Source organism: Corylus avellana, chromosome ca1, assembly GCF_901000735.1.
Source record: "Corylus avellana chromosome ca1, CavTom2PMs-1.0".
Taxonomy (NCBI): Eukaryota; Viridiplantae; Streptophyta; class Magnoliopsida; order Fagales; family Betulaceae; genus Corylus; species Corylus avellana.
In genome coordinates this window covers 34,937,155-34,961,258 of record NC_081541.1, presented here as the reverse complement: position 1 = coordinate 34,961,258, position 24,104 = coordinate 34,937,155, and the positions used below count along the sequence as shown (strand labels likewise).

Here is a 24,104-nt window from a genome sequence, read left to right as displayed (position 1 = left end):
AGCGATCTTTTCAATATGACGTAATCAATGACTGAGGTATATTTTGCACAAAGTAATCACTTATCTTTACAATTTGCTTTAGGGGATTGATAGATTTTGTAATGGGGGATCATTTTCCCACGCCAATTGGGTCTATATAACAAATTTGCTTTATCAAATTGGCATGGCTGTAAAGCAAATTCTTTGGCTTATATTGATCTAACAGTGATGTAAAGGTGATTGCAAGTCAAGCACATGATCATATGATGATAGGCAGAAAACGATTTTGCATGTCTCCAAGGAAACCTTCAAACCCAAGAAATGGAAACGATTTATGAGAACGCCATTGACAAGTAAAGCCAAAAACCTTCTTGGCGTCCTCGATATGGAAATTGAAAAGGAAAATCACTTGGCAAGTGTCATGACACGAACATATATGGTCTAGGTTCTTTAGACCAACAACATATAGGGCCTTCATTTTGCCCATATGAAGGCTGCCTTAAATGGTGGTTTGTAGAGCAGTCCAAAGGCGTATCTGCCTAATACCACTTATTGTAACAACAATCAAACTTGAAAATCACAACAAAGAAGAGAGCACATATAGTAACTAGATCGAAGCTACTAGAGCCTAACACCATTGCGATATCCGACAATGAAGGCAAAGAGAACATTGCATTTGAATCTACAACCAAATATGGAGGTCTATAAACAAAAGAATAATACCAATTATGAAAAACCATACGTGATCCGTCGTGGGAGCATAAAGGCGGCGTGTATAGGCCATGCACGCTGAGGGGGCACATGAGTTGGATCCAGGGCCAGTAAAACTGGGAAGGTGGCGAGTTGGGGGCAAATGAAGTGGGTGCAAAATAGATTTGGTTCTTCAAATGAATCTAAGAAAAATGTTGAGAACTCGATGAAATTGGAAACATAAATAGTTAATATAGCATAATTGGAGCCAAACTTATAAACTTATGATTTGATTGAAAGATTCTAAAAAATTATTAATCTCCCTAATAAGTAATAAGGTCCTTATAGTAAATAAAGTGTAAACGTTTACCGCGTAGACAAACCCACACAACATACAAAAAATCATGAATAGATAATGTCACAACAAATTATATTATGGGTTTTTGGAATGAGTAAAGATACCAATATGATAAATTCTTAAATTTGATCATACATGCATACTGAAATCAAAATTGCAGTGATGACAAATTACAAATTGGGGTAATGTCGATCAAGCAAAACTATAATCATACTTTTGAACACAAGTAAAGTCATTATCATCCAATCAATAACACGTCTCTCAAGATATTTGATCGTCGGCTTAAAACTGATCAAACAGGAATGAGTAAAAAGAACTTCAAAATTTAATGCTTTTTTTTTTTTTTTTTTTTTTTTTAATTTCAACTTTATTGGGTTGAAAGGTACAGGTGTGTCAGTGTGTGGCTGATAATGGCTGCTCCCTGGGCAAGAGAGAGGAGCCTAGAAACTTGTACTCTTGGCAGGCAGTGGACTCTCAAGTCTCAAGTACATGTAGTGCATTGTGACGAGGCTACAATGATTTATGCCACAGTATTTCTTTTATACTATAAATACCAAAAACTGCAAGATTTCTCGTGAGAAGCTCACAAGCCAATAAAAGCTGACCAGCTTCTTCAACAACGTTCACGCATTTCACTCCTCCTCAATTTGACTTCTCCTTCCACACCCAGAATCTTGTTTAGCTCGTTGATCACTCCGAGCTGTCAGTTTTGGTGGTTTAGATCTTCAGATCATCACCTTTCTTCTTGTTTGTGTTTTCTTGCTCTGTTTCTTTCTACTGTCAAAACTTGGTCTGGGTGCTAAGAATTTCCTTGGCATTCTCATGGGCTTCCCGGATTTAGATTAGGTTTGATTCTGAAACTTCATTGTGAGGTTGCTTAGATTATTCTTAGTGTAACTTTGAACGTCTGACACAATTGTCTTTCTCGTACCTTTATGTGACCTATACTTTACTTGGATTTAGAGTTCTTCTTTACTTTAACCAAATCTTAAAAAACAAAAAAACAAAAAAAGATTTGTGCTTTACTGCGATTTGGGTTCAGTATTGTGTGAGAGCATCATTTCTCTGATCCTTTATACAATCCGGGGTTACTGATTTTCTGGGTCAGTCTTATCAGTGAGGCTACTGCAATGGATTCTTGCTGTTTGGCCTTGAAACCCAATACCCATTTGGCAAATAATGGCTTTTTGGGGGAGAGGATCACAGGGAGCCTGAATAACAACGCTTGGGTTAATCAGGTGGCAAGAAGTTTTAGAACTGAGAAGAAGATCACGACGCTCAAACCTGGTGTTGCTTATGCTATTATTACTTCAAATAATGCCAAAGAGACTGTGGTAAGTTGATTCAATTCATTGATCTATTTCTAGACCTTCTTCAAATGCTTGGAAATTAATTCTGTATGATCATAATCGTTGTGTATGTCAATTGAACTGTAAATTAATTTAGTTCCATTGTCTTTGTAATTTCAATATGATGGAATAGTTTTATGAATGCTATCATTAACAATCTTGGGCTTGATCTCAGACCATACAATCACCACCCTTTTATAGACGAAAAGTAGACCCGAAAAATGTGGCTTCAATCATATTGGGAGGAGGTGCAGGGGCTCAACTCTTTCCTCTTACCAGAAGAGCAGCAACACCTGCTGTAAGAAAATAGATATACAGTATATTTGATTAATTCAATGACAATTAAACTAATTGAGTTGAGGAAGAGCCCTTTGCCTTTGTTCAATTATCCGCTCTGTTTGTTATCATTATGTGATCATATGGCATGATCTGCTGCAGGTTCCAGTGGGAGGGTGCTATAGGCTTATAGACATCCCAATGAGCAATTGCATAAACAGCGGCATAAACAAGATTTGTGTACTTACCCAGTTTAACTCTACTTCCCTGAATCGACACATTGCGCGCACGTATTTTGGAAATGGTATTAACTTTGGGGATGGATTTATAGAGGTAAGAAACCTGCCAAATGAATATTTAGATGTCATTACTTAAAGTAACATGAATAACTTGAATATTTAGATGTCATGACTTAAAGTAACATGTGCCAATTAAACCAGAAGAAACAACTTAGGTCTGCTTGATTTCTTCCCTGGTAACTATTTACCAAATCTGCATACTTGGCAGCTGAGTGTGATGGGGAAGCCTCATGATATCAGTGCCAAATAAAGTATTTGCTTATCAAGAGAGTGGGAGAGGTCACAATTGTCTTGTGTTATAAGGGATTGGACCAAATTAATGTGTCTTTGATATTAATGTTGCAAGCCCTTGATTTGTTGATGACTCAAAATGAACTTGGCAAATAGGTTCTGGCAGCCACTCAGACGCCTGGGGAATCAGGAATGAAGTGGTTCCAGGGAACAGCAGATGCTGTGAGGCAATTCATATGGGTGTTTGAGGTGGGTATGGAAATTTGTATTCCCTCTATAATCTAAGCATAGCCAGATATGAATAGATGGACCTTGCACCTTTTTTATTCCTCTGAATTGAAACTGATTATTGTAGGAAGCCAAGAACAGGCACATTGAGAATATATTAATATTGTCAGGGGATCATCTCTACCGAATGGATTATATGAACTTTGTGCAGGTATGCAACTAACTCACTGATGAAACAGATGGATTTATTTAAATTTTTCTCATCTTTAAAAAAATTTAGCTTGTCTATCTTCAATGAATTAACAGAACCATGTGGATCGAAATGCTGATATTACATTATCATGTGCAGCAGTGGATGACAGGTATTTTCACTCTTCTTTTTGTCTTGATCATTTCATCCTTAAAATTTTATCTTTATTGAATTTGGTTTGTTTACTTTGATCATCTAGCGATTATAATGTTTTCCCTGTATAATAACACCATAATTTTCTTCTGCTGAGGAAGTGGTAAAATGAAAAAACTTTCCTTCTCTTTTCTGAATTTATAGATTTCATCTAAAATTTAGTGGTACTTTCCAGCCGTGCATCAGATTTTGGATTGGTGAAGATAGACGGTAGAGGCCGTGTTGTCCAGTTTGTTGAGAAACCAAAGGGAAATCATCTGAAAGCAATGGTAAGCACCAAGTAGATCCAATGCTTTGAACTGATTTGCATTTCCTATCTTCTGGATTTTTTTTATTTTTGCTGATAAGTTCCTCTAGATAATTTCTAGAGTTGATCACACCTAGTGAAAGATTAAAGCTCTGCTTTACTAATGACTTTATCCCCATAAAGCTCAAAAGTTGCCAACTTGCTCTTGTTTTGAACCTTTTGTAAGCCAAGTGCAGATAACAAAACTATCTATCTTGAAGGTTTACATTTTAATTAACTTTAAGCATGCTTTATGCACCTCAGATTCTTGCTTTCTCTTTTACCTATTACTGTAATTTTTAGCCATGTAATTGGACTATCATGATCCCAAAAATTTACTTCAATTTAATCACTTGTTCTTGTTTAATTCTATGCAGCAAGTAGATACAAGTCTTCTGGGTTTGTCCCTGCATGACGCTGTAAAATCCCCGTATATTGCATCAATGGGAGTCTATGTCTTTAAGACAGAGATTTTACTGAAGCTTTTGAAGTGGAGATATACTACAGCAAATGACTTTGGATCTGAAATCATTCCTGCAGCTGTGATGGAGCACAATGTCCAAGTAAGAGAACTGTTAAGAGTTGGGGGGGAAAATGTCTTCAAATTTTGAAAAATGCCTCTGTTCTTGCTGGAGGGTTGGTTTTTGATTCACTAAGGCTTGACACACACCCACAACCCACCCCATTTTCTCACCACTGTAGATCATAGATGGTAGAACATTATATTAGAGACAAGCAGCATATGATTTCAGCCATTTGTTCATTCATGTCTCATTCTTCATATTTTCTACCTGCCCTGTGCATCTATTTACTAAATGCATGATGAAGAAAAGGTAGTGTTATATGACAGATGTCTCCTATTTTGACAGGCATACATATTTAGAGACTATTGGGAGGACATTGGAACAATAAAGTCCTTTTTTGATGCTAATTTGGCCCTTACTGAAGAGGTTTGTTTAATATTTTTAAGACACACATCTTTGAATTTCATATTCCTGTAGGCTGTAGCCTCCATTCATAATTTCACGAATGGCACATTGATTTCATCCAAGGACCCAATAAGCTTTATCTCAAATGGCATTTCTTTCCTCCATAAGAATGGGGTAGAGGATAAGGTCGGCGTTTCCATACCCATTGTTTAAAACAAAACAAAAAAATTCCATGTATTTTGCCTTTTTTGTGAAACAGGCCTGCCTTTTCTCATCCTATTGTGGCAACCTGTAATGCAAATCATACATGGAATCTGTATGTAATATGTATCTGTATTATTGTAGTGAGTTCTAACACATTAAAAACCTTTGGAGTTTCAACTTTAAGCAACTTGTTCATATCCCATTACTACCATAAATCAGATCTTCCTTCCATCATATGAAACTTACAAAATTGTCTTATTTCCTTGTAAATAGATTAATATCTGTGTAGTGACATCTCATTTTGGCAGATTCCAAAGTTCGAATTTTATGATCCAAAGACACCCTTTTACACGTCTCCTCGATTCTTACCTCCAACCAAGATTGATAAATGCCGGGTATGCTAACAGACTTTTGGCTCTTGTTTCTGGCTTCATTGAGGTACTTGCCTTTCATGCTTGTATTGGGTTTTGCAGGTTGTGGATGCAATAATCTCGCATGGATGTTTCTTGCGAGAATGTAGTATTGTACATTCAATAGTTGGCGAACGCTCACGATTAGATTATGGTGTTGAGCTCAAAGTAAACTATTGTGATTTCTGAATTTTATCCTCAAATACAAAGGAGCCTAATTGACTAGAGCACTTCGTTTTGGTTTCTTCTGATAACTCATTTGAGTGGCTATTTCCATTTTTACAGGACACCGTGATGATGGGAGCAGACCATTACCAAACTGAATCTGAAATTGCATCTCTCTTGGCAGAAGGGAAGGTCCCAATTGGGGTTGGAAGAAATACAAAAATTAGGTAACTGGTGTCAAAAATTGAGAATTCTTAGATTTCGATGGAATATTAGAATGTCTTGTCTGACTGTGTCATTATTTCCCTTTGAAGGAATTGTATAATCGACAAGAATGTGAAGATTGGGAAGGATGTTATCATCATGAATAAAGATGTAAGCAAAAGCCTTTTCAACTAAAGAGCATAGACTTCCTTTTTCCTTTAGAGATAATAAACTTTTGATAGAAGTAGAATTCATACTAGCATTTTTCATCCTAAGTATCCATCTGAATGCCCTGGTGTTCATAGGGTGTTCAAGAAGCAGATAGGCCAGAAGATGGATTTTACATTCGATCCGGAATCACCGTTATCCTGGAGAAGGCGACAATAGAAGACGGCACAGTCATATAAATGTATCTCAAGTACTTTTACAGGCTGTTTAGGCGTTGGGAAAGGGATACTGCAAACCAAATTGCCTGTGCTACTGGCGCAAATGAGAGGACATGCATGGCGGCATTTTCTCACAGAAAGAAGCAAGCAGCAGCTTTTTTTACTGTATGTAAACTAGAAGTTCCTTGCATGTATAAAAAGAGAGTTTATTAGTCTTATAGCTTATAAGATTTCATAGATGCGAGAAGTACATAAATAATCAGAGGGCTGGCTAGCTGGCTGGCGGGCTTTTTTCCTGTGTATTGCATTTGTATTGGGTTTTCATAAATGCCAGACAGATACTTTCTTTCTGTATGAATAATGATTAAGAATAATGGTAACGAGTTGGACTCTTACTGGTATGAAAATCTATGCTCTTAGAAAGATTCATTGGTGATACTGTTCCCTTACATCTCTTGTTTGCATATTCTGAACACATGACCATTATTGTTTACTTGGAAAATTAAAGCATCTCTAGGCCTATCCAAGACAAATTTGGTGACTGTTTGATGTAGGACATTAGACAACACCAGGATACACCACTCAAGTGGTGCTTGAAGAACGATTGAGCCGCGCCCCACATTCGAGGCAGACCACTTGCACCTCTCGACAAAACGGGACAGGCCCTTCGATAGGCAGTCAAGTGAAGCCAAAGCAAAGCACTCTTCTCAAGTATGAGCTACACATTATACTCTGCTCGAGTACCACTCGAAGGGCGCTCGAGTAGAGCCACCCAAAACAAACTGCTTGAGCGGTTGTTACATATGCTCAATTTGGAGATCGAATCTTTGATTCTCATGGACAAATTAACATGGAAACTCAACCTTCAAAACATGGAAAATTAGTTTTTTTTTTTTTTTTTTTGATTCTTGTGTTTATTGACCTTTCATTTCAATATTTCCTTTCCTAAGTTAGTTTACAATTTACCTTATATTGCATACCCTTTTTTTAGTTAAGTCGTGTAATAAGTACTAAAGAGCTGTGTTTGTTTAGGCCGTTTTGAATTAATAATACAATTGAAATTTCAGTTTCTCTTAGATTTTTGTTACACGCATTGAATTATTGACAGTGCTTCCTAAACAGAACATTTGCATATGGAACAAATTGACTAAAATCCCTATTTGATAAGAATGTTGTTGAGGAAAATGAGAAGGGTGATCCGAAGTAGTGATCTTTACTTCATGAGACGTGACCTCCAGTCAAATGAGCTATCCCTTTGGAATACGTAAAATGGCACTTGAATATTACTAGTGCATTTATTCTTGAATTATACGCTACCCATTATGATTTTCCTATTCTAGAGATTGTCCTTTCAAAAAAAAAAAAAATCTAGAGACTGTCAAGGGAAATGACCTTAAGCCCACTGATGAGGCCTGGTAATATATAAAAGCAGAAACCTAGACAATGTAAACCGCATATGTCTAAAATTGTGACAAGTAATTATGAAAACTGAATTTTTATCCCACAAACCGATATAACATGCCCAATCAACCTTTGATTTAGTCATTTAAAAAATGAAATCTAAAGATTAATTGGAACTGAAACAACAACATTGTGAGATAAAAATGTAATATACAACATTATTTATAATGAAAAGCCATGGGCTATAGGCTAGTAATACACAATACTCAAACAGAAGCTTTGTTTGATAAAACATTTTCTCCTTCCCTTTTCTTTTCTCTTTTTAAAATAAAAATATCATCCATCAACCAAATTCACAAAATTCTCAAAACTACATTCATCCATATATCACATCAGAATACATTTCAAAGAAAAAGCACCCTTTAAAAAGGGTTAACAAGCTCTCTACATCTCTATAATCACAATCATACAAATAATTTTGTCTGTCTTTGTGTATTTTCGTCTGCGTCAGCAGCATGCCAGATGCTTTCAAATTTATTATGACAGCAATTATGGCTGCCCATTTAAATCCTCCCTTCCAAGTTGCCATGTTCAAGAAACAAATACTCTGGAATTATTCCCACTGCAAGTCAAGAAAACCCTACTCCTTTAAGAGAAGGAAAAGTCACAGATAACCCAAAAGAAAAACATTCCATGTCTCTTCCCTCTGATTTGATTGTGATAAATGGCCAAAGCATTTCTTTCCCTTTTCAATATCTAGAATGGGCGCACTATTCCATGGGTCTCTTTGCTTACTTCTCATAATGAACACATATTACTCAGGAAGAGTTATCTCGAGACCCCTTTGGTATTCCAAACTACAAAGGATCCTCCTTTCCTAAATTCACATGGATGGAAACCACACATAGCCTTCCCCATCAGTGCCATAGCAGCAATGCTTGGAAATTGCTTCTTTTGAAACTCTACTGCTTTTGAACTCTGTGGCTCACACACCACCACTGCTTCAGGATTCTTTTGTGGAGATGCAGTCTGCTTATGACACCACCTCCGAATCCAAGGATGTGAGAGCGTTACGCATTGGCTTTTCTTCACTGATTCAATAGAAGAAGACTTGTCATTCCTTAACAACATTGGCTTTTGATCTTCCATCTGTTCTTTACCATGAGATCTCAAAAATTTGCTGAAGAACTTATTGACTTTTTCGTGGGAAGAGGCTTGTCCCATTTTTGAGCTCTTGGTACCATGAGCAAAATCTGAACCACTCAACTTGAGGCGTTTGACCCATCTGCTGCTTGGGTCTGGTCCCAGAAGGCCATCAGGACACCCATTGGGTTTGGGAATAATGGCCAGCTCAGCATGGGAAAGAAGGTGCTCCACATCCAAACTCTGGGTTCTTGATGTGCTTGGCTCCCCACATCCCATTGGGCTTGCCAAAGCAGGAAGATCAGGAAGTGATTGATTCATATCACACAACTCCCTATTCAGGAGTCTGCCCCCCATTTCTTCTCTAGCTGAAGTATCTGCAGCTTGAGACGTTGGTGACATCCACTTGAGGTACTAGGAAATTAAAAACGGATAGTGGCTTCAGTACAGCACCAAATCAAGTTTAAAATGCTAGCAGATTCATTCTAGCATAGGATGATTACTACAAGCCCAATTTACTTGGAAGATAAATTGGAGCATGGTCTAGTCAATTCAAAAAACAATAAGAGGACATTATCAAAAAGATCAAAACACAGCAAGAGTCACCTTATTAGATGGGGAAGAAGCAACACCTGCAACAAGCAGGTAGTACCGTCAGCCCAAAAAGGGAACAGAAAAAGCTTACCATAAATTTGCAAATTAAGCATGACACTCATAAAGCTATTAAATAAACTTCAGTAAGACAATAAATATTCACGTCCACCACTCAATACAAACATCTTATTCTTGGTGTGATATTGTAGAACCTAGAATCATATCCATCTAACATAGTACAAAATGCCATTCAATTAAAACCAGAATATCCAAGATAGAGAATACACGTACCTGAAGGATAGTTCTCCTGGAAAGCATCCATGTCCATAGTATCAGTTTCAGCGGATGATTCATTCTGCAATCCAACAGAAACGTTTACATCTATGAAATTTTCTTTTCTGTCACTGTCTGCGGAGCTTTCTAGAGGTTGCAGTTTCACTCCTTGCTGAACATGGAATTGAAGATCTGGAGATAAACCAAGAAGCTCACTGAAAGGTTTTCCTTTGAATTTGGTTGATACTGTCGACTCTTTACACATTTGGCATCCATCAGATAAGTCAACATCAGTCTTTTTCGTGATCAGAAAATGGCGAGTTGTTTGGGAGAACTTGGAAGGAACTCTAGATGGTCCTTCCATGGAGTCGACGGTGGTGTATATTCTCATAGTCTCCACATCATGAACTGGACATGGCAGTCTCGGCAGTGAATAGCATCCATGATGTAATTTTTCTAACTTGCTCACCTCTAGTTGGCTACTCTGGCTTGGAAACAATTCCATACCAGAATGATTTTGCATATTCAGGCACTTTTTGCCAACAAAATCTGCTTGCCGATGACTGCTTGTTGAGGGATGATGTAGTAACAGAGCTGCATCTTTCTGCATCAACAATGACTTCCCAAGTCCCCTGGAGTCTAATAGGTTACTGGTTTTATTCTCATGAGCCAAAAAAGGGGAATGGCAATAATTACTATTCTGAACATGTTCTTTGGATGCCATAACGAAGTTTGATTGATTTCTTTCTTCTTGTCTAGACATGAAAGACTGGAATGGAGTCCTGCTGCTGTTTGACCCATATGGCACAATTTTTAAACTTGATCTCATAAAATCATCCTGAAGAGATGTTGAAACAGGTAAGCTGTTCGTTTCAAGATGTTTATGAGATTTTACCTGCCGCTCCGAGTACGGTGAGATGCCTCCAGGATGAAAACAACATTCAAGAGTATCTGTTTTGGAAGGAGCCTGTGCACATTTTGCAGGTAAATGGCTCTCGCTTCCATAGAGAGAAACAGTATTATGTCCAGACTTGGAATCATTTCGACAACTTGGTACTTCCTCATGAAAACTGGCTTTGACATTCTTTGAAGCCAGAATCCCCTCTCTCTTTTGAGAAAGACTAAACATAGGAAAGGGCTGGCAATCTAAACTCTCACTCCTTAATCTTTTCAAACTCGCTGTCAGACTCTCACTGATAGTATCAACTGTCTTCGCTTTGGGTACCTTTCTGAACCCTTTAGCATAAATGTCTGTTGCTATCTCTGACCCAAAAAGCTTGGGGGGCTGCTTGGCATCATGGACTTCTTCCGACTTACAGCTGGTGCTCATCCAATGAGCCATCCAAACAGATTCACAACGATGCACTGGTTCAGCAGCCATTGTGCCACTAACATGATAGGATTGTGTAACATGATCAGACATGGTACTTAACTATGTTTCCTAATCAATAAATATCCCTCAGCACCTTGTCAAAAGCCACCTGAACATACAATTCAGAAAATAGGTGTTTAGAGACTCCATGTTGTTATGACATATATGATTGCTCCACTTCAATAGTATTATACAAACGAATGAAGAGATCTAAAGCTCAAAAGAGTATACAAGCATAAAATCTACAGGAAATGAAGGATATGTGAAAATTTGCATAATGGGTGGTTTCGTGGTTATGCAAAGTAAGCATCAATTGCAAATTTCTCTTGTTTCATCAAAATTTAGCTCGGGATCACTAAGCCTCCAAATTATTTCCAAAAACTCCTTTCACTAACAATAATCTGGACAACCCCAAAAGTATTTTGGTCAATTGCAGGACTCATGGTTGTGCGATTCTAGAAAGTTTCTGCGAAAGCGAGACTTTTTTATTATATTTTGAGATTAACCCACTACACAGAACATCTCTCACCTCACTCACCATCACAGACTCAGATATCTGGCATACAAATTCTACAACAAAACTCTTCTGGGTCATACCAAATACTATTTATTATGTACCAAACAAGGCTAATTCTTTAAGATAAGAATTCCTTCCATTTCCACACCATCGATTCGGAAACAGCACAAGCTCTTCAAAATTGTAATAAAAACTGGTAAATAAACAGAAAAATGAATAACTTACTCGCGGGTGACAAAGGCAGCGAAGAAGAGGTGTAAGAGTTGAGAAGCGGCAGTAGATCCAGAGGAAGAGATCAAAAGCCGAAGCCCCAGCTAGAAAGAGAGGAGTTTTTGCACATAGAAAGATGGGAATTTTGTGGACATGGGTTATTGGATGAGCATAAATAGGATTGGAGGAGGAAGAGAGAGTGTAAAAGGAAACAGGGAATATGATGAAGCCGAGCTTCGCTTTGCTTAGGTTTGCTTTCCGCTCAGCCGGCGAGAGAAAGCGACAGGTGTGGTGTGGGCCGACCCCACCCACCTGCACTTTTCCCATTGGTCGTTTCTCTGTCTTGTTCTTTTGCGTTCCTCTGTCTCGTCGGATACATGTACTTTTTCCTACCTACGAGTGGGAAACTTAAACCGGTATAGATCGATTAAATTATTATCTTAAATTTGTTTTTTAAAGGTAGGTTCTCAAATAATGTGTTATTATTTTATGAGTTAGTGATTCACTTTTTAAAATAATAAATCTCATGAGACGATGATACATCATTTGAGAACCAACTTTTAAAAAAAAATATTGAATGTGTACCACTCCTCTTAAATTATTGGGTAAATATCTTATAAATTCTCAAGTCTAACACACCAAAACAGAAAATTATCTGAACCTTGTTTTCAAATTTTTACTCAATGGGTCAATTGAAAAGGCAAATTAACTTCTACTATTACATTTTTCCCAAAATGTTTAACGCTCGTCACTCTCAACTAAATGCAACGTTTTTTTTTTTATTAATTTAATTTAAAAATTAAATTTTTTTTTGATAAATAAAAAAAAAATGAAGGGCCACCCTTAACTCCTATGGGGTGGCTTGCGGCCACCTCAGGGGGTTAGGGGGTGGCTGCAACTTGCAAGTCAACCCACAAGTGTGGCTTGCGGCCACCCGTTACCCTTTATTTTTTATTTTGTTTTTTAGATTTAATTTTTAGATATTTTAGATCCCATGAGCTTCAACAAAATATGTTCCTACATTCTCTTTGAAGGCGGACAAAGAGCTAAGTTTACATGAAATTCTCTTATTAGCACTCTCAATTTTTGTCTATGAACCATTATAACCAGGTTTGCTAACAATATTTCCGCTCGTCCTTCCTTCCTTCCACCAACGAGGACTCCCTCCGGAATAGTGGTTGGTTAGCCTTAAAGATTGGAATTTTTCTTTATAGGCTGTTTGTATTTGGATCTGGCTTGATTGGATTTTTCTTTATAGTTGGTTTGTATTTGGATCTGGCTTTTTTTTTTTTCCCCTTGGGATTGTAGTTTCGTATGATGTACTTTCAAAAAAAAAAAAAAACTTTTGATTTTAAATACGTTCTTTTTCCTGAGCTTTGACTCTTAAACGTAGTCAGTAGTCACATCAATTTGTACTATTCCACCAACCATAACGTATTGTAAACAACTGTAAAAAAAAATCTCGGAATGAATAAATAAATCTTGGAATCATATATATATATATATATATATATATATACTCCGAGTTTGTTGGAAGTTGGCATGTTCAAGACTTTATAAATATTTCTTCTGAGGTGTGGAATACGATGTACAAGATCGAAGTTTACTTTGAAAAGATAGGTTCAAAGAATTCTGCCTTGAAGAGTTTCCAACATAAAATTAAAAAAAAATCTCTTCTCTTGAAAAATATCTTCACCAGCTAAGCTGCTGAGGTTGCAATTTGCACCTCCAGCCACCAGAGCATGGGTTCCGACTTCAGTTTCTGCAGCTTATTGGCAGATTCAATATTGTTTTTTAATAGGAAAATATATTATAAGTTTCTAAGTCAACGTGTCAAAATTAAAAACTCTCTAGGTTTTCTTTTTCGACAATTTACTTCATGTGTCAATCGAAACTACAATAAACTCCTTACCGTCAATTTTTGTTAACTGCCGTTACTTTTATTTAAACAAACCGTTTCACTTAAGTCCACTTCAGTCGATTTTTTGTATCCTACGTGTCCACATTGGATACATAGGATCAAAACTCACCGTTTTGGACCATCCAAAACAGTGAGTTTTGGCTTAAATTTGAGGGTTTATTTTTTTTGAAACCCCCAATTCCAAAGAACACGATCCAAATCGCGAAACCACCAAGCCACCTCAAGCTCAGAACCCACCAATGCACAACCCACCGGCACAACCACTTAGTTCGGCGTTAGTTCTCCGACTAGGATTCTATGAAATCTAAAAATTTTGATTCAAAAAATTTTGGTTTGACAAATGTGTTTTCTGGAATTTGTTTGTGGGTTTTGTTGATTGAAAGAAATTGAAGCATTTTATAATAGTTTTAGGAATCTTTTTCTTGTTCATGGTTTCTGGTGGTGTGTTACTTACTAATCTTCGTAATGAGCTACTAGACTAGAGATTGTGAAATCATGTTTATTGCTAATATCTTATAAGTTTGGTTTTAATTTGATGATTTAGTTGCAAATCTTAATGAAAAATGACAGAGGGGCATACAATCATATTTTGCCGGATTTATTGGTTCTAGAGTCATAGTTGATAGAACAGCTTGACCTTTTGGTTTTTCATGTGCTTCAAAGGTTGGTCAAGGAGGATTTTTTCTTCTGTATAACTGTTTATTTTTTTGCTTATTTACTCAAATGGTGGATTTCCGAGGACATGAAAATATGAATTGTTCGACAAAAAGCTCTCAACAAAGTATATAGAAATCCAACACATGTTTGACAAAAAGCTTGGGGATAGGGTTTCGACAAAATACTTCCAATACAACAAAAAGATTCCTAAAACTACTATAAAAGGCTTCAATTTCTTTCAATCAACAAAACCCACAAACAAATTCAAGAAAATACCTTTATCGAACCAAAATTTTTTGAATCAAAATTTTTCGATTTCATGAAACCCTAACCAAAGAACTAACGCCGGACTGAGTGGTTGCGCTAGTGGGTACTGTTGCCTGTGGGTTCTGTCGCTGATGGGTTTTGCGTCGGTAGGTTTTGCGCTTGAGGTGGCTTGGTGGTTTCATGATCTGGATCGTGTTCTTTGGAATTTGGGGTTTCAAAAAAATAAACCCTAAAGTTTAAGCCAAAACTCATCATTTTGGGTTGTCCAAAATGGTGAGTTTTGATTTTACATGTCCAATGTGGACACGTAAAATACAAAAAATCGACTAAAGTGAACTTAAGCGAAACGGTTCGTTCAAATAAAAATAACGACAATTAACAAAAATTGAGAGTTTATTGTAGTTTCGATTGACCCAATGAGCAAATTGTCGGAAAAAAAAAATCTAGGAACTTTTTAATTTTTGCGCGTTGACATAGGGACTTATAATATATTTTTCCTTTTTTAATAGATAACTCTAATATAAATTATTCACTCATTTTATATAATATAGAAATATTTAACTAAATAAAAAATAATTATAAAATCGATAAATTTACGACACGAAGATGTTATTCTAAAAAAAAACTAAGGTTAATAATAATTAACTTTGTAACTAATATTTTGACAATTAAGGTGATCACAAAAATATTAAAGTTGCGGTGCGGTGGGTTCGATCGGCTGGTGGTTGAGTCGAGCCGAGGGAGAAAAGGCTAAAGACGATCGAGCTGGATGAAACGACGGCCACGAAACTCTTGGATTTGTTGGCTACTTGGATGGCCACGAACCATGATTGCAGACCGAACACGTTTAGTTTTGGTCGTCTTTTGTCCACGTCATCTTCCCACTTGCATGAACATCGTATTGATAACATTATTTTTATTTGGGCAGCAAATTAACGACGTCGTTTGAAAACGAAACTTATAAAATCATGTTGGGAGTGGGAGATTAACGTGTGTGTCGTGTTTATTTTCTTGACAAATTTTGTGCGAATAATGTTTGGGATATGGATATTACAGTGTGATCATCATCCAATCTGACAACTTGTCGGGCTATTTAGCAAACGGGTCATTTGAGCCCATTGAAGTTGGGTACACTAGTAGCTCCCAATTCAATGGACCAACTTATTTATTAGTTGGCCCATTAAAATCCTAAGTAGTGGATGACTTTTTTAATATTTGGGCCTTTATGAATCTCGAGATAGAGAGAAGCAAAATGCGTAACATTTATTGTATTTTCTGGTTTTGCCGCGGGTGTTAAATGTTTTTTTTTTTTTTTTTTTAAATGAAAGTTTATAAGCTCTTACATTATAGAGCATACAGGTCTAAAAAATTAGAGTCAAAAGCTATGAATGTTATAAAATCATAGAAATGACTTCAAGCTTCTGCTAATCTATGAACAATTATATTTAAGGAACATATATGCTTTGAACAGAGTAGATCTAGAACATGAGTAGCCCAAATATACAATAAAAAAAAAAAAAACTAGAAACTAAAAATTCGACTGTGAGAGTTAAGCCTCCACACTAATCTATTCCATCCTCAACCCAAAAGACAGGACAACAAATCCATCCTCAACTTGAAGGCTAGGACAAACAAAATAAAAAACAAAAAATAAAAACCCCACCACCAGCAGCAGCGAAGGAGCACAACATCGTAGACAGCCCTTCGAAAGACACAACTTGGCTAAAAAAGACGATCATATCTAAAGTTAAAAAGACTAGATCTAGATCTAGATCTACAAACTATTTTTAAAGCAACCAGTCAAAAACAAACACCAGTGAAGCCTACAAAGAAGACACCAAGCACTACTAAATTTTTCCTCCTCTTGAAGTTCTTCTTGTGTTATCTAGAAAAAAAGAGAGATAAGAGAAGGATATAAAAGACAGCTGTAGTATTTTTTTTTTTTTTTTAATACATGTAATAAGATGGTTGTGTCGGTTATCTTCAATAAATGTTTTAAGAATATTGAGGTGTAATATGCTATTCTGTTTAAGAAATACCAGTTTCTGACATAATGCATTATGAAAAATGTTTGAAGTAATACATTTTCAAAGTACAACTTATTTACGCAATCCATCTTGATTTATTATTATTATTTTTAATTAAGATTGATTTAAAGTTGAATTAAGTATGTTACTTTAGGCTTTAGCTGAGAAATTTAAGATCCGTTTGGGTTTGTGCGTTTGATTCGAAAACGTGATTTTTAAAAACGCAGTTAAACATTTGGCATTTAAAAAATAATTTAGCCTTTAAAATTATGGATTTTTCGTTTCTTTTAAAAAAGTATCCCATCGCCTGCTTTTTTAAAACATAGATTTTATGAGTTTTCAAATTGTAATTTTTTAAAAATGTAATTTTAAATTTATTTTTTACTATTTAGTTTAAAATCGCATTTTTTGTCTAAGATATCGCAATCCCAGACGTACTCTAAGAACGCTGAAACTGAAAGAATGCTAAATAGAATATTCGGTAAAAAAAAAATTCATAATCTAATTTCTGGAAAATGCTAACAACTTAAAATAATAATAGGAATTTCAATTTTTCTTTTATTGTTAGTTTAGAAGAAAAAGGATTTGGCTTAGACACCGAAGAAAATTCCTTAAACAACGCAAACTTTGTCCTACTTGAGCATCTCCAGCAGGCAGCAGCTCTTCCAAATTTTTTGTTTTTTTTTTTGTTTTTTAAAGTAAAAAATATATATAAAGAAGGAAAAATAATAATTAAAAAAAAAAAAAAAACAATAGACCTCTCCCTCGCAGATCTGCTCGCTTTTTTCGCCTCCTCACATCGAATTCCTGTTTTCGCTCGCACAGCTGAAAAACAGTCATCCAAGGTCAGCTCTCCAACCTTCCCAGCTATTTTTCTTCCCAAATTGCCCTCTGTTCGTTTTCTGTTGAGTGATATCGATCTTTGGCCTCCTTTATGGCTGATAATTTTTGGTTTAATTTCGGTCTATTTTTTGTTGACCTTGCATTTAATCTCTTACATTGAAACCTAGGATTTACTTTCTTTTTTTGTTTGTGTATGTTTTCTTATAGATCTTGGATAACATTGTCTGTTTTTGTATGCGAAAACCCTAATCCTATCCCTATGTTTGGTTTCCGAGAAAGTGGTGGGGAAAATAATATGAAAGAATGGGTCTTACCCCTTTGTTGTTATGGGTTTTCGTTTTTGTGGGTTAATGAGAGCCGATTTGTTTCATTTAGCTAGGCTTGGTTGAGGTTCCTAATTGTACATTGTATTCTTACATTTCTCACAAATTCAATTCAACATTAGGGTTTTCTTTTCCTTCTGTTTTTCATTTCAGCAAAATGGGATGTATGTGTTCCACCATTTAAGTCCTGTTACCGTGGAAATACTAGTTATAGCTGACATAGATGCATATGTATGTATGTAAGTGTGATGTACTTGTACACACAAAGGCACAAGCTTAATGATTGTATAGTCAATGCAATTCATGGTGTGTGCTTGATTTGATTGGAGCTTACTGCTTTATTGTGAAGGTTGAATTGAATGGAGGGACTTGGAGGAGATGGTGGGGCGGCGTCACCCGTCAACCAATTTTGGCATGATGTGTGGAGGCAGTACCAGTATTTTCTGGATAAGACCACTCCACACGCGGTCTATAGATGGATTGGGAGCGTTTTCATAGTGTTGATTTATATTTTGCGGGTTTATTATCGTGAAGGGTTTTACATTGTCTCGTATGGTGTGGGGATTTATCTGCTGAATTTGTTGATTGGATTCTTGTCGCCTTTGGTTGATCCGGAGATGGAAGTTTCGGATGGTGGGCCTTTGCTGCCAACAAAAGGTTCGGACGAATTTAAGCCATTCATTCGCCGGCTTCCGGAGTTTAAGTTCTGGTACGTGAAGACTTTTCTCATTGTCTGGTTTTTGGTTGTTTTTTCGGCATTATTTGCTTAATTGCTTTGTGGTTTCTTTTATCAAAATGATCTAGTTCCAGCATTCTAAAGAAGATTGTGTGGTTCTCATCCTCTTATACCTTCATTTGCTGGCTTGACTTAGCTGGGGTTTTGTACATTTTTTAGTTGTATATCTTACGTTTGATTGGTTACTGCAGAAAACATGTTTTTACTTGGGTTGGTAAAAAAGGTATATCAAAAGTAACTGTAGGCAATAAACTTTGGTTAATAATATCAATGAATTGCTCTTGCTTAAGTTTTATGTATGCCATTGTTTACTTATCAAAAAAAAAGTTTTATGTATGCCATTGTTAATTCCTCATTAATGCTCCAGAGCTTTGTCGCTTATGCATCCTGTTCATCAGTATGCAGGGCTAAAGATTTTTTCCTGAACAGGGTTCCTGTGCTTCATTCATGATTGTGCTCTTCAAATTTTATGCATCTCCTTTCATTTTGCAAGAATAGAGATGTCCTCTTTGTCTCACTACTGCGAAATTGCTGGTTGCCTTTTCTCACACTCTGATTTTCCTTGGAAGAAAGTGAGATGATATTTTGGCACCTTTTCTTTCATTACTACATCTTTACAATAGAGAAAATTATAAAAGAATTGGACAAAAGTTGCTTTCCTGTATCAGACTTGATTCTAATCCTCATTGTGTCTAAGCAACTCCATTGTATCTTCATTCACCTGGCTCACTTCTCGATTATGGCATGCCATATTTCTATTTGCACCTAGATGTACATTCTTTTCTGTCCTTTTGTTTTGGAAAGCCTTACTTTTATCAATTTACATTGTTTATTAACAAGTTGATTATGTTTCTAATATATTTATGTTCAGAAACTCAACCTGTTATTTCTCTCTCTAGGCACTTGATCTCTAATCACCCAAACTGCTTTGACATTGTATCAATCAAAATTTTCCTTTCACGTTTGTGGTTAATATATTATTTTAAGATCCCTTTGGAAACACAGTCATTAATGAATGTACTCAAATTTGTTCATTACCACTTCCTTTCTACTCATCAACCAGCTCTTTGACTTTAAGTATAAGAAGTTTATTCCCTTGAGTGCAAATGATTCCTTGGGGCCAGCCCGCCGGATCCGTGTGGAGAGGGTGCTTTGCACAGGTCTGAGGTTTACTCGACAGAGGTGGGTGCACGAAGTGACCCTGCCTTGAAGGGATTCCTCGTCATAAAAAAAGTATAAGAAGTCAATCTTTTGAATGATCAGAGTACAATGATTTATATTTATTACATAAAGTTCATGCTTTCCAGCTAGTTATTCTTGTAATCAATGCTTTCTTTTATTGTTATATGGTTACTTCCTAAATTTAGCAGTTGGTATATAAATGGTGATTCAGTTTTCATAAAGGTTGTGTTATTCCCCCTTCTCTTCTTTTGATGCCGTTATATTAGCTTTAACAATGATGACATTACATGCTGGCTTTTCTGGTTACTTTTCCGTGCAGAGTGCACACCTTGGAAAAGATAAAATTTATAGTGAGGATGCCAAAGTTAATGGGCAATTAGAATTTGAGCATAGAATTGTATGAAACCACTAAATAGATCAAGCTTACTGGCTCTGGTCTGATATATGTCATTCCTACTTTCTTGGAAGTTGCAAAAGCTTGCAATTTGCATTGTCATTCCTTTACTTGGTGATTGGCTTGCGAAATCTAATATTCCCCTCAGCATCCACATTTCTAGGAATGTGATGCTTGGGAATTTAGATTCCCAGGAATGTGACTATTCCCACATTTGGGAATGATTATTCTTGACTGGATTCTTGGGAATATGTGATTCCCATGTTTGGTTTACTCCTAGGCATTCAGTAGGAATTATTTATTCTTTCCAAAACATCCTTATATTTATCTCTTCAAGTGCATAAGGCTGTTTGGTACAAAATTATTTGAAAATCAAACAAAAAATGTCAGGTAAAAAAAATTGTATCTGAACCGTGATTTTTCTTTAATTTCCCAATATATAAATTGTCTATGCTATTTGATCTATTTTCTTTATTTTCATCTATAGCCAAATAAAACTTATTTATTTCCCTTTTTTTGTGGAATAAAATAGTTCCTTATATACATGTTTTACGATCATCAGTCCAACTTTTCTTTTATAATAATAATAATAATAATAAAAGAAAGAAGACATTCCCAAGGCCAAGGGAATGTGGATTTCCTTATCTCTAAAAGTGAATCCACATTGCCATCAAAAGGGGTTGGGAGGGAATCTACAATACCTTGGGTATCTGGAATCCCTCCACGGCTCCACTTAAGTGCAACCAAACGAGGTAATCTCTTAGGATTCCCAAGAATCTTAAAAGGTTACCCCCATCCATACACCCCATTACTTTATCACTGGGATCATGTGAACTTGTTAGATTTATATGCATATATCTCAAGTTACTAAAACCTTTCCCCACTTTCCTAGGATGACCTCACAAATTTTTTCTTGGTATGTACTCATGGGATGGTATTTTCTGTTTACTGACGTTGTTTCAGGTACTCCTTCACCAAAGCTTTTTGTATCGCTTTTGTCATGACATTCTTTCCCGTGTTTGACGTTCCTGTCTTCTGGCCTATTTTACTTTGTTACTGGATTGTTCTGTTTGTCCTGACAATGAGGCGCCAAATTGCACACATGATCAAATTCAAATATATTCCTTTCAACATCGGGAAGCAGGTGAGATTCGTATATTTCTTATTATCTGTGTGCATTTGGCTACAACTTTTAGAATCAACATTGTTTATGTCGTTAGCTACTGTTGCCGTAGGAGTGACTTTTCCTGTAATTGATTTCTGGAGTTTGAAAAGTTTACCTTTTATCTTTGGCAGAGGTATGGTGGCAAGAAATCTTCTGCAAGTAGCAGTGGTTCCCGTGGGGATTGAAGCTCGTCTAATTTCATTATTTGAGCAAAATATAAATTTACCAGAAAAAATAGGCTTTGTGAAGATTTAGGATGGTAGAATTTTTTTGCGTTGGACATGTATCATGTTATGTGTTTTAATATGCAGTCACACTTACAAAGTTCATTTGTCCTGCTGATGTTGCAGGGAAACTTTGTTTATACCCATTAAGATTCAATTCTGCCTTTGAAATTATTGTCTGCATGATGCAGAATATTTCACTCGCATGGTCTCCTATATTATTGAGATTAGACTACTGTGCCAATAAATGTTTTTTCGAGTGAAAAGTTCCTCTTACTGAAGTTTAGCAATGGCAGCTGCAAGAGTATGATTGGCAATAATGTCATCATTCCTGTGGAATGAACAATGTCACTGTGTGGTTTGCTGGTATCACTTATACAGTTGGTGCTACGTTCAGGCCTTTGCTGAGCTTTGTACTCTCATGGACTTCGGGTTTCAAATTTGAGTCTATTATCATCTTATGAATGAAACTTGAGACCTGTTCAGAAGAGTAATGTTCTATTTCGCACTTTTATTGTATTTTTACCCCACCTTTTTTTTTTTTTTTAAAAAAAAAAAAGGCTTTATGAAAGGGTTGATTGGCAATATCACTGTTACACCAGCGAAGAGAGATGAAAGTGTGATACATGGCATTTCTTTGTTTATATAGCATGGAAATGTATATGTGTTAACGTCTCATTAGATGTCCTTTTGTTAATTGTCGCAATATGATTGGATTTCAGGGTTTCATTTTCGGTAACGGTTTTTGATTTGCAATAGTTTTGAGAGTAATTTAAACATTTTTAAGGAAGAATAAAAGGGGGACGTTTTTAGGGATTACACTTATAACTGCAGGTGAGATCAGGATTTCTTATAATTATTGCCTGAAATACCTCTTTTTTTAATAGAGAGAAAAAAAAAAAAAAAAGAGATCACGACAAATAACAAAGGGCTGGACAACTCAAGAATAAGCTCCAAAACCCCATCAGTATGAGTAAACAGGAGAAAAAAAAAAAAAAAATGAGTAAACAGGAGAAAAAAAAAAAAAAAAAAAAAAAAAAAAAAAGAGACAATGCATCAAATAAAAGACGCTGGCCTATGCTTTCTTTGTACGAAGACCAAGTAAATTGACCACCAATTAAGGTGGTCTGTAGAGGAGCACCATAAATGGTGAACTCAAGAGAACCGTTGCAGCACACCCGAAGGATAACCACAACAAAAACAAAAAAAACACTGATGATGATCGATTCAAAACCTACAGAAGGAAATTTCAGCACAGAAACGCAACAAAAAAAAAAAAAAAAACAAAACAAAACAAACAAACTAGACACAAATTGCATCAAACGATGGAGGTGCACTGGAGGTCGATGAGGTGGAGCACTGGAGGTGTAGCACCTGATAGGGTGGTGCGTGGGCTACACGCACCTGCGAGTGAGATCTACTCGCAAACGTATGTTAGTCACGCTCCTGCGCATGGCCATCGTATGGGGGTGGTTTTGGCGGCAGGCGGAAGCGGCAACACCCAGGAACAAGGTGGAGGGGTGCGTGTATAGCGATTACTTCCTAAAATGCATAAATCTGATTTTGAAAAAATTAAACCCAAAAATTCCAAGAAGGGAGCCGATTTGACAATGGGAGCCATCAGTGATGCCAGTGAATGGATTTACAGTGGAGGATTGAGTGATGCAGTTATTGGAAAAAGAAAAAATAACAAAGATGTAAGATAGGGTCTCCGAAAAGGCAAATAAGGCGTCCGAAGAGACGAGTTTGGCCTCAAAAGAGGCGAGAAGGATAGGAAGAGGAAGAGGGAGAGGGTGGAAGGGGGAGGAGGAGGAAGGAGTCAAGGCTCCCTCCTCCCATGGCAGCCGTAGGAGGAAAACTATGGGTTTTTAAGGAGAGAGAACAAAGGTTTCGTGGGAAATTGGGCTCCATTAACGGTCAATTGTCAAAAGTGGTATTCATCATTGCTTGAAATCTTTAAAGAGGAAGGTTGTGGATAGCGCTGCTCAAACGGGGCGGTTATAACGGTCCTAATAACTGTTAATTGCTAACCGCTTTAGTAGGCGGTTATTAAAAACTGCTAACCACCTAGGGCAAGGCAGTTATAACCACTAACCATCTTCATTTATATATAATAATATAAATATATATTAAATATTTTATATTAATAAAATATATTAATTTTTTCATTTGTATTTTGATTAATGGATTTGGACTATTTATGACTATATATGTGAAATATAATGTGATATGTGATTTTTTGGGCTAAGCCTTATTCAAAAATATTGGCGGGCCCAAAAATTATTATTTTTTTTTATTTTTTTTTTCCATTCTTTTTGGAACATTTTGACCTTAAACTCTTAAAATAAGTCCAAAAAATAGGTCAATCCCATAAAATAAGCCCAAAAAATAGGCTAATTAAAGGCCCAAAACACTTAAAAAGCCTAAAAGCCTATATAAAATAACCGCTAACCACCTA

The 24,104-nt window shown here is 36.3% G+C and overlaps 3 protein-coding genes across 3 annotated transcripts; 2 read left to right on the top strand and 1 right to left on the bottom strand.

Moving 5' to 3' along the window:
• Nucleotides 1-1,584: 1,584 nt before the first annotated feature.
• On the top strand, nt 1,585-6,831 carry LOC132162329 (glucose-1-phosphate adenylyltransferase large subunit 1-like). Its single transcript, XM_059572578.1, has 14 exons — nt 1,585-2,361; nt 2,552-2,674; nt 2,815-2,985; nt 3,339-3,431; nt 3,538-3,621; nt 3,717-3,772; nt 3,989-4,082; nt 4,477-4,662; nt 4,969-5,049; nt 5,541-5,627; nt 5,706-5,810; nt 5,928-6,034; nt 6,122-6,182; nt 6,317-6,831. Exons 1-14 carry the CDS (start codon nt 2,158-2,160, stop codon nt 6,416-6,418), a joined length of 1,554 nt encoding a protein of 517 aa, XP_059428561.1. The 5' UTR covers nt 1,585-2,157; the 3' UTR covers nt 6,419-6,831.
• Nucleotides 6,832-8,159: 1,328 nt separating this feature from the next.
• LOC132185329 (uncharacterized) lies at nt 8,160-12,084 on the bottom strand. The gene is made up of 4 exons (XM_059599119.1): nt 11,923-12,084; nt 9,827-11,289; nt 9,548-9,573; nt 8,160-9,355 (listed from the first exon to the last, which is right to left on the bottom strand). The coding sequence occupies exons 2-4, from the start codon at nt 11,229-11,231 to the stop codon at nt 8,627-8,629; spliced, it is 2,160 nt and encodes a 719-aa protein (XP_059455102.1). The 5' UTR covers nt 11,232-11,289; nt 11,923-12,084; the 3' UTR covers nt 8,160-8,626.
• A 5,433-nt stretch (nt 12,085-17,517) lies between these two features.
• LOC132167031 (protein RER1A) lies at nt 17,518-21,849 on the top strand. The gene is made up of 4 exons (XM_059577926.1): nt 17,518-17,624; nt 18,295-18,654; nt 21,221-21,401; nt 21,554-21,849. The coding sequence occupies exons 2-4, from the start codon at nt 18,305-18,307 to the stop codon at nt 21,605-21,607; spliced, it is 585 nt and encodes a 194-aa protein (XP_059433909.1). The 5' UTR covers nt 17,518-17,624; nt 18,295-18,304; the 3' UTR covers nt 21,608-21,849.
• The last annotated feature ends 2,255 nt before the right edge of the window (nt 21,850-24,104 follow it).

What these genes read in the sequence shown, in the direction of transcription:
- LOC132185329 (XM_059599119.1), bottom strand. Translation starts at nt 11,231, where the DNA reads ATGTCTGATCATGTTACACAATCCTATCATGTTAGTGGCACAATGGCT. An exon ending in CCAGGAGAACTATCCTTCAG is followed by an intron (nt 9,574 to 9,826) that starts GTACGTGTATTC and finishes TGCTTGTTGCAG; the next exon opens with GTGTTGCTTCTTCCCCATCT. An exon ending in CTTCTTCCCCATCTAATAAG is followed by an intron (nt 9,356 to 9,547) that starts GTGACTCTTGCT and finishes TTAATTTCCTAG; the next exon opens with TACCTCAAGTGGATGTCACC.
- LOC132162329 (XM_059572578.1), top strand. Translation starts at nt 2,158, where the DNA reads ATGGATTCTTGCTGTTTGGCCTTGAAACCCAATACCCATTTGGCAAAT. An exon ending in GAAGAGCAGCAACACCTGCT is followed by an intron (nt 2,675 to 2,814) that starts GTAAGAAAATAG and finishes GATCTGCTGCAG; the next exon opens with GTTCCAGTGGGAGGGTGCTA. An exon ending in TTATCATCATGAATAAAGAT is followed by an intron (nt 6,183 to 6,316) that starts GTAAGCAAAAGC and finishes TGGTGTTCATAG; the next exon opens with GGTGTTCAAGAAGCAGATAG.
- LOC132167031 (XM_059577926.1), top strand. Translation starts at nt 18,305, where the DNA reads ATGGAGGGACTTGGAGGAGATGGTGGGGCGGCGTCACCCGTCAACCAA. An exon ending in CTTCCGGAGTTTAAGTTCTG is followed by an intron (nt 18,655 to 21,220) that starts GTACGTGAAGAC and finishes ACGTTGTTTCAG; the next exon opens with GTACTCCTTCACCAAAGCTT. An exon ending in CTTTCAACATCGGGAAGCAG is followed by an intron (nt 21,402 to 21,553) that starts GTGAGATTCGTA and finishes TATCTTTGGCAG; the next exon opens with AGGTATGGTGGCAAGAAATC.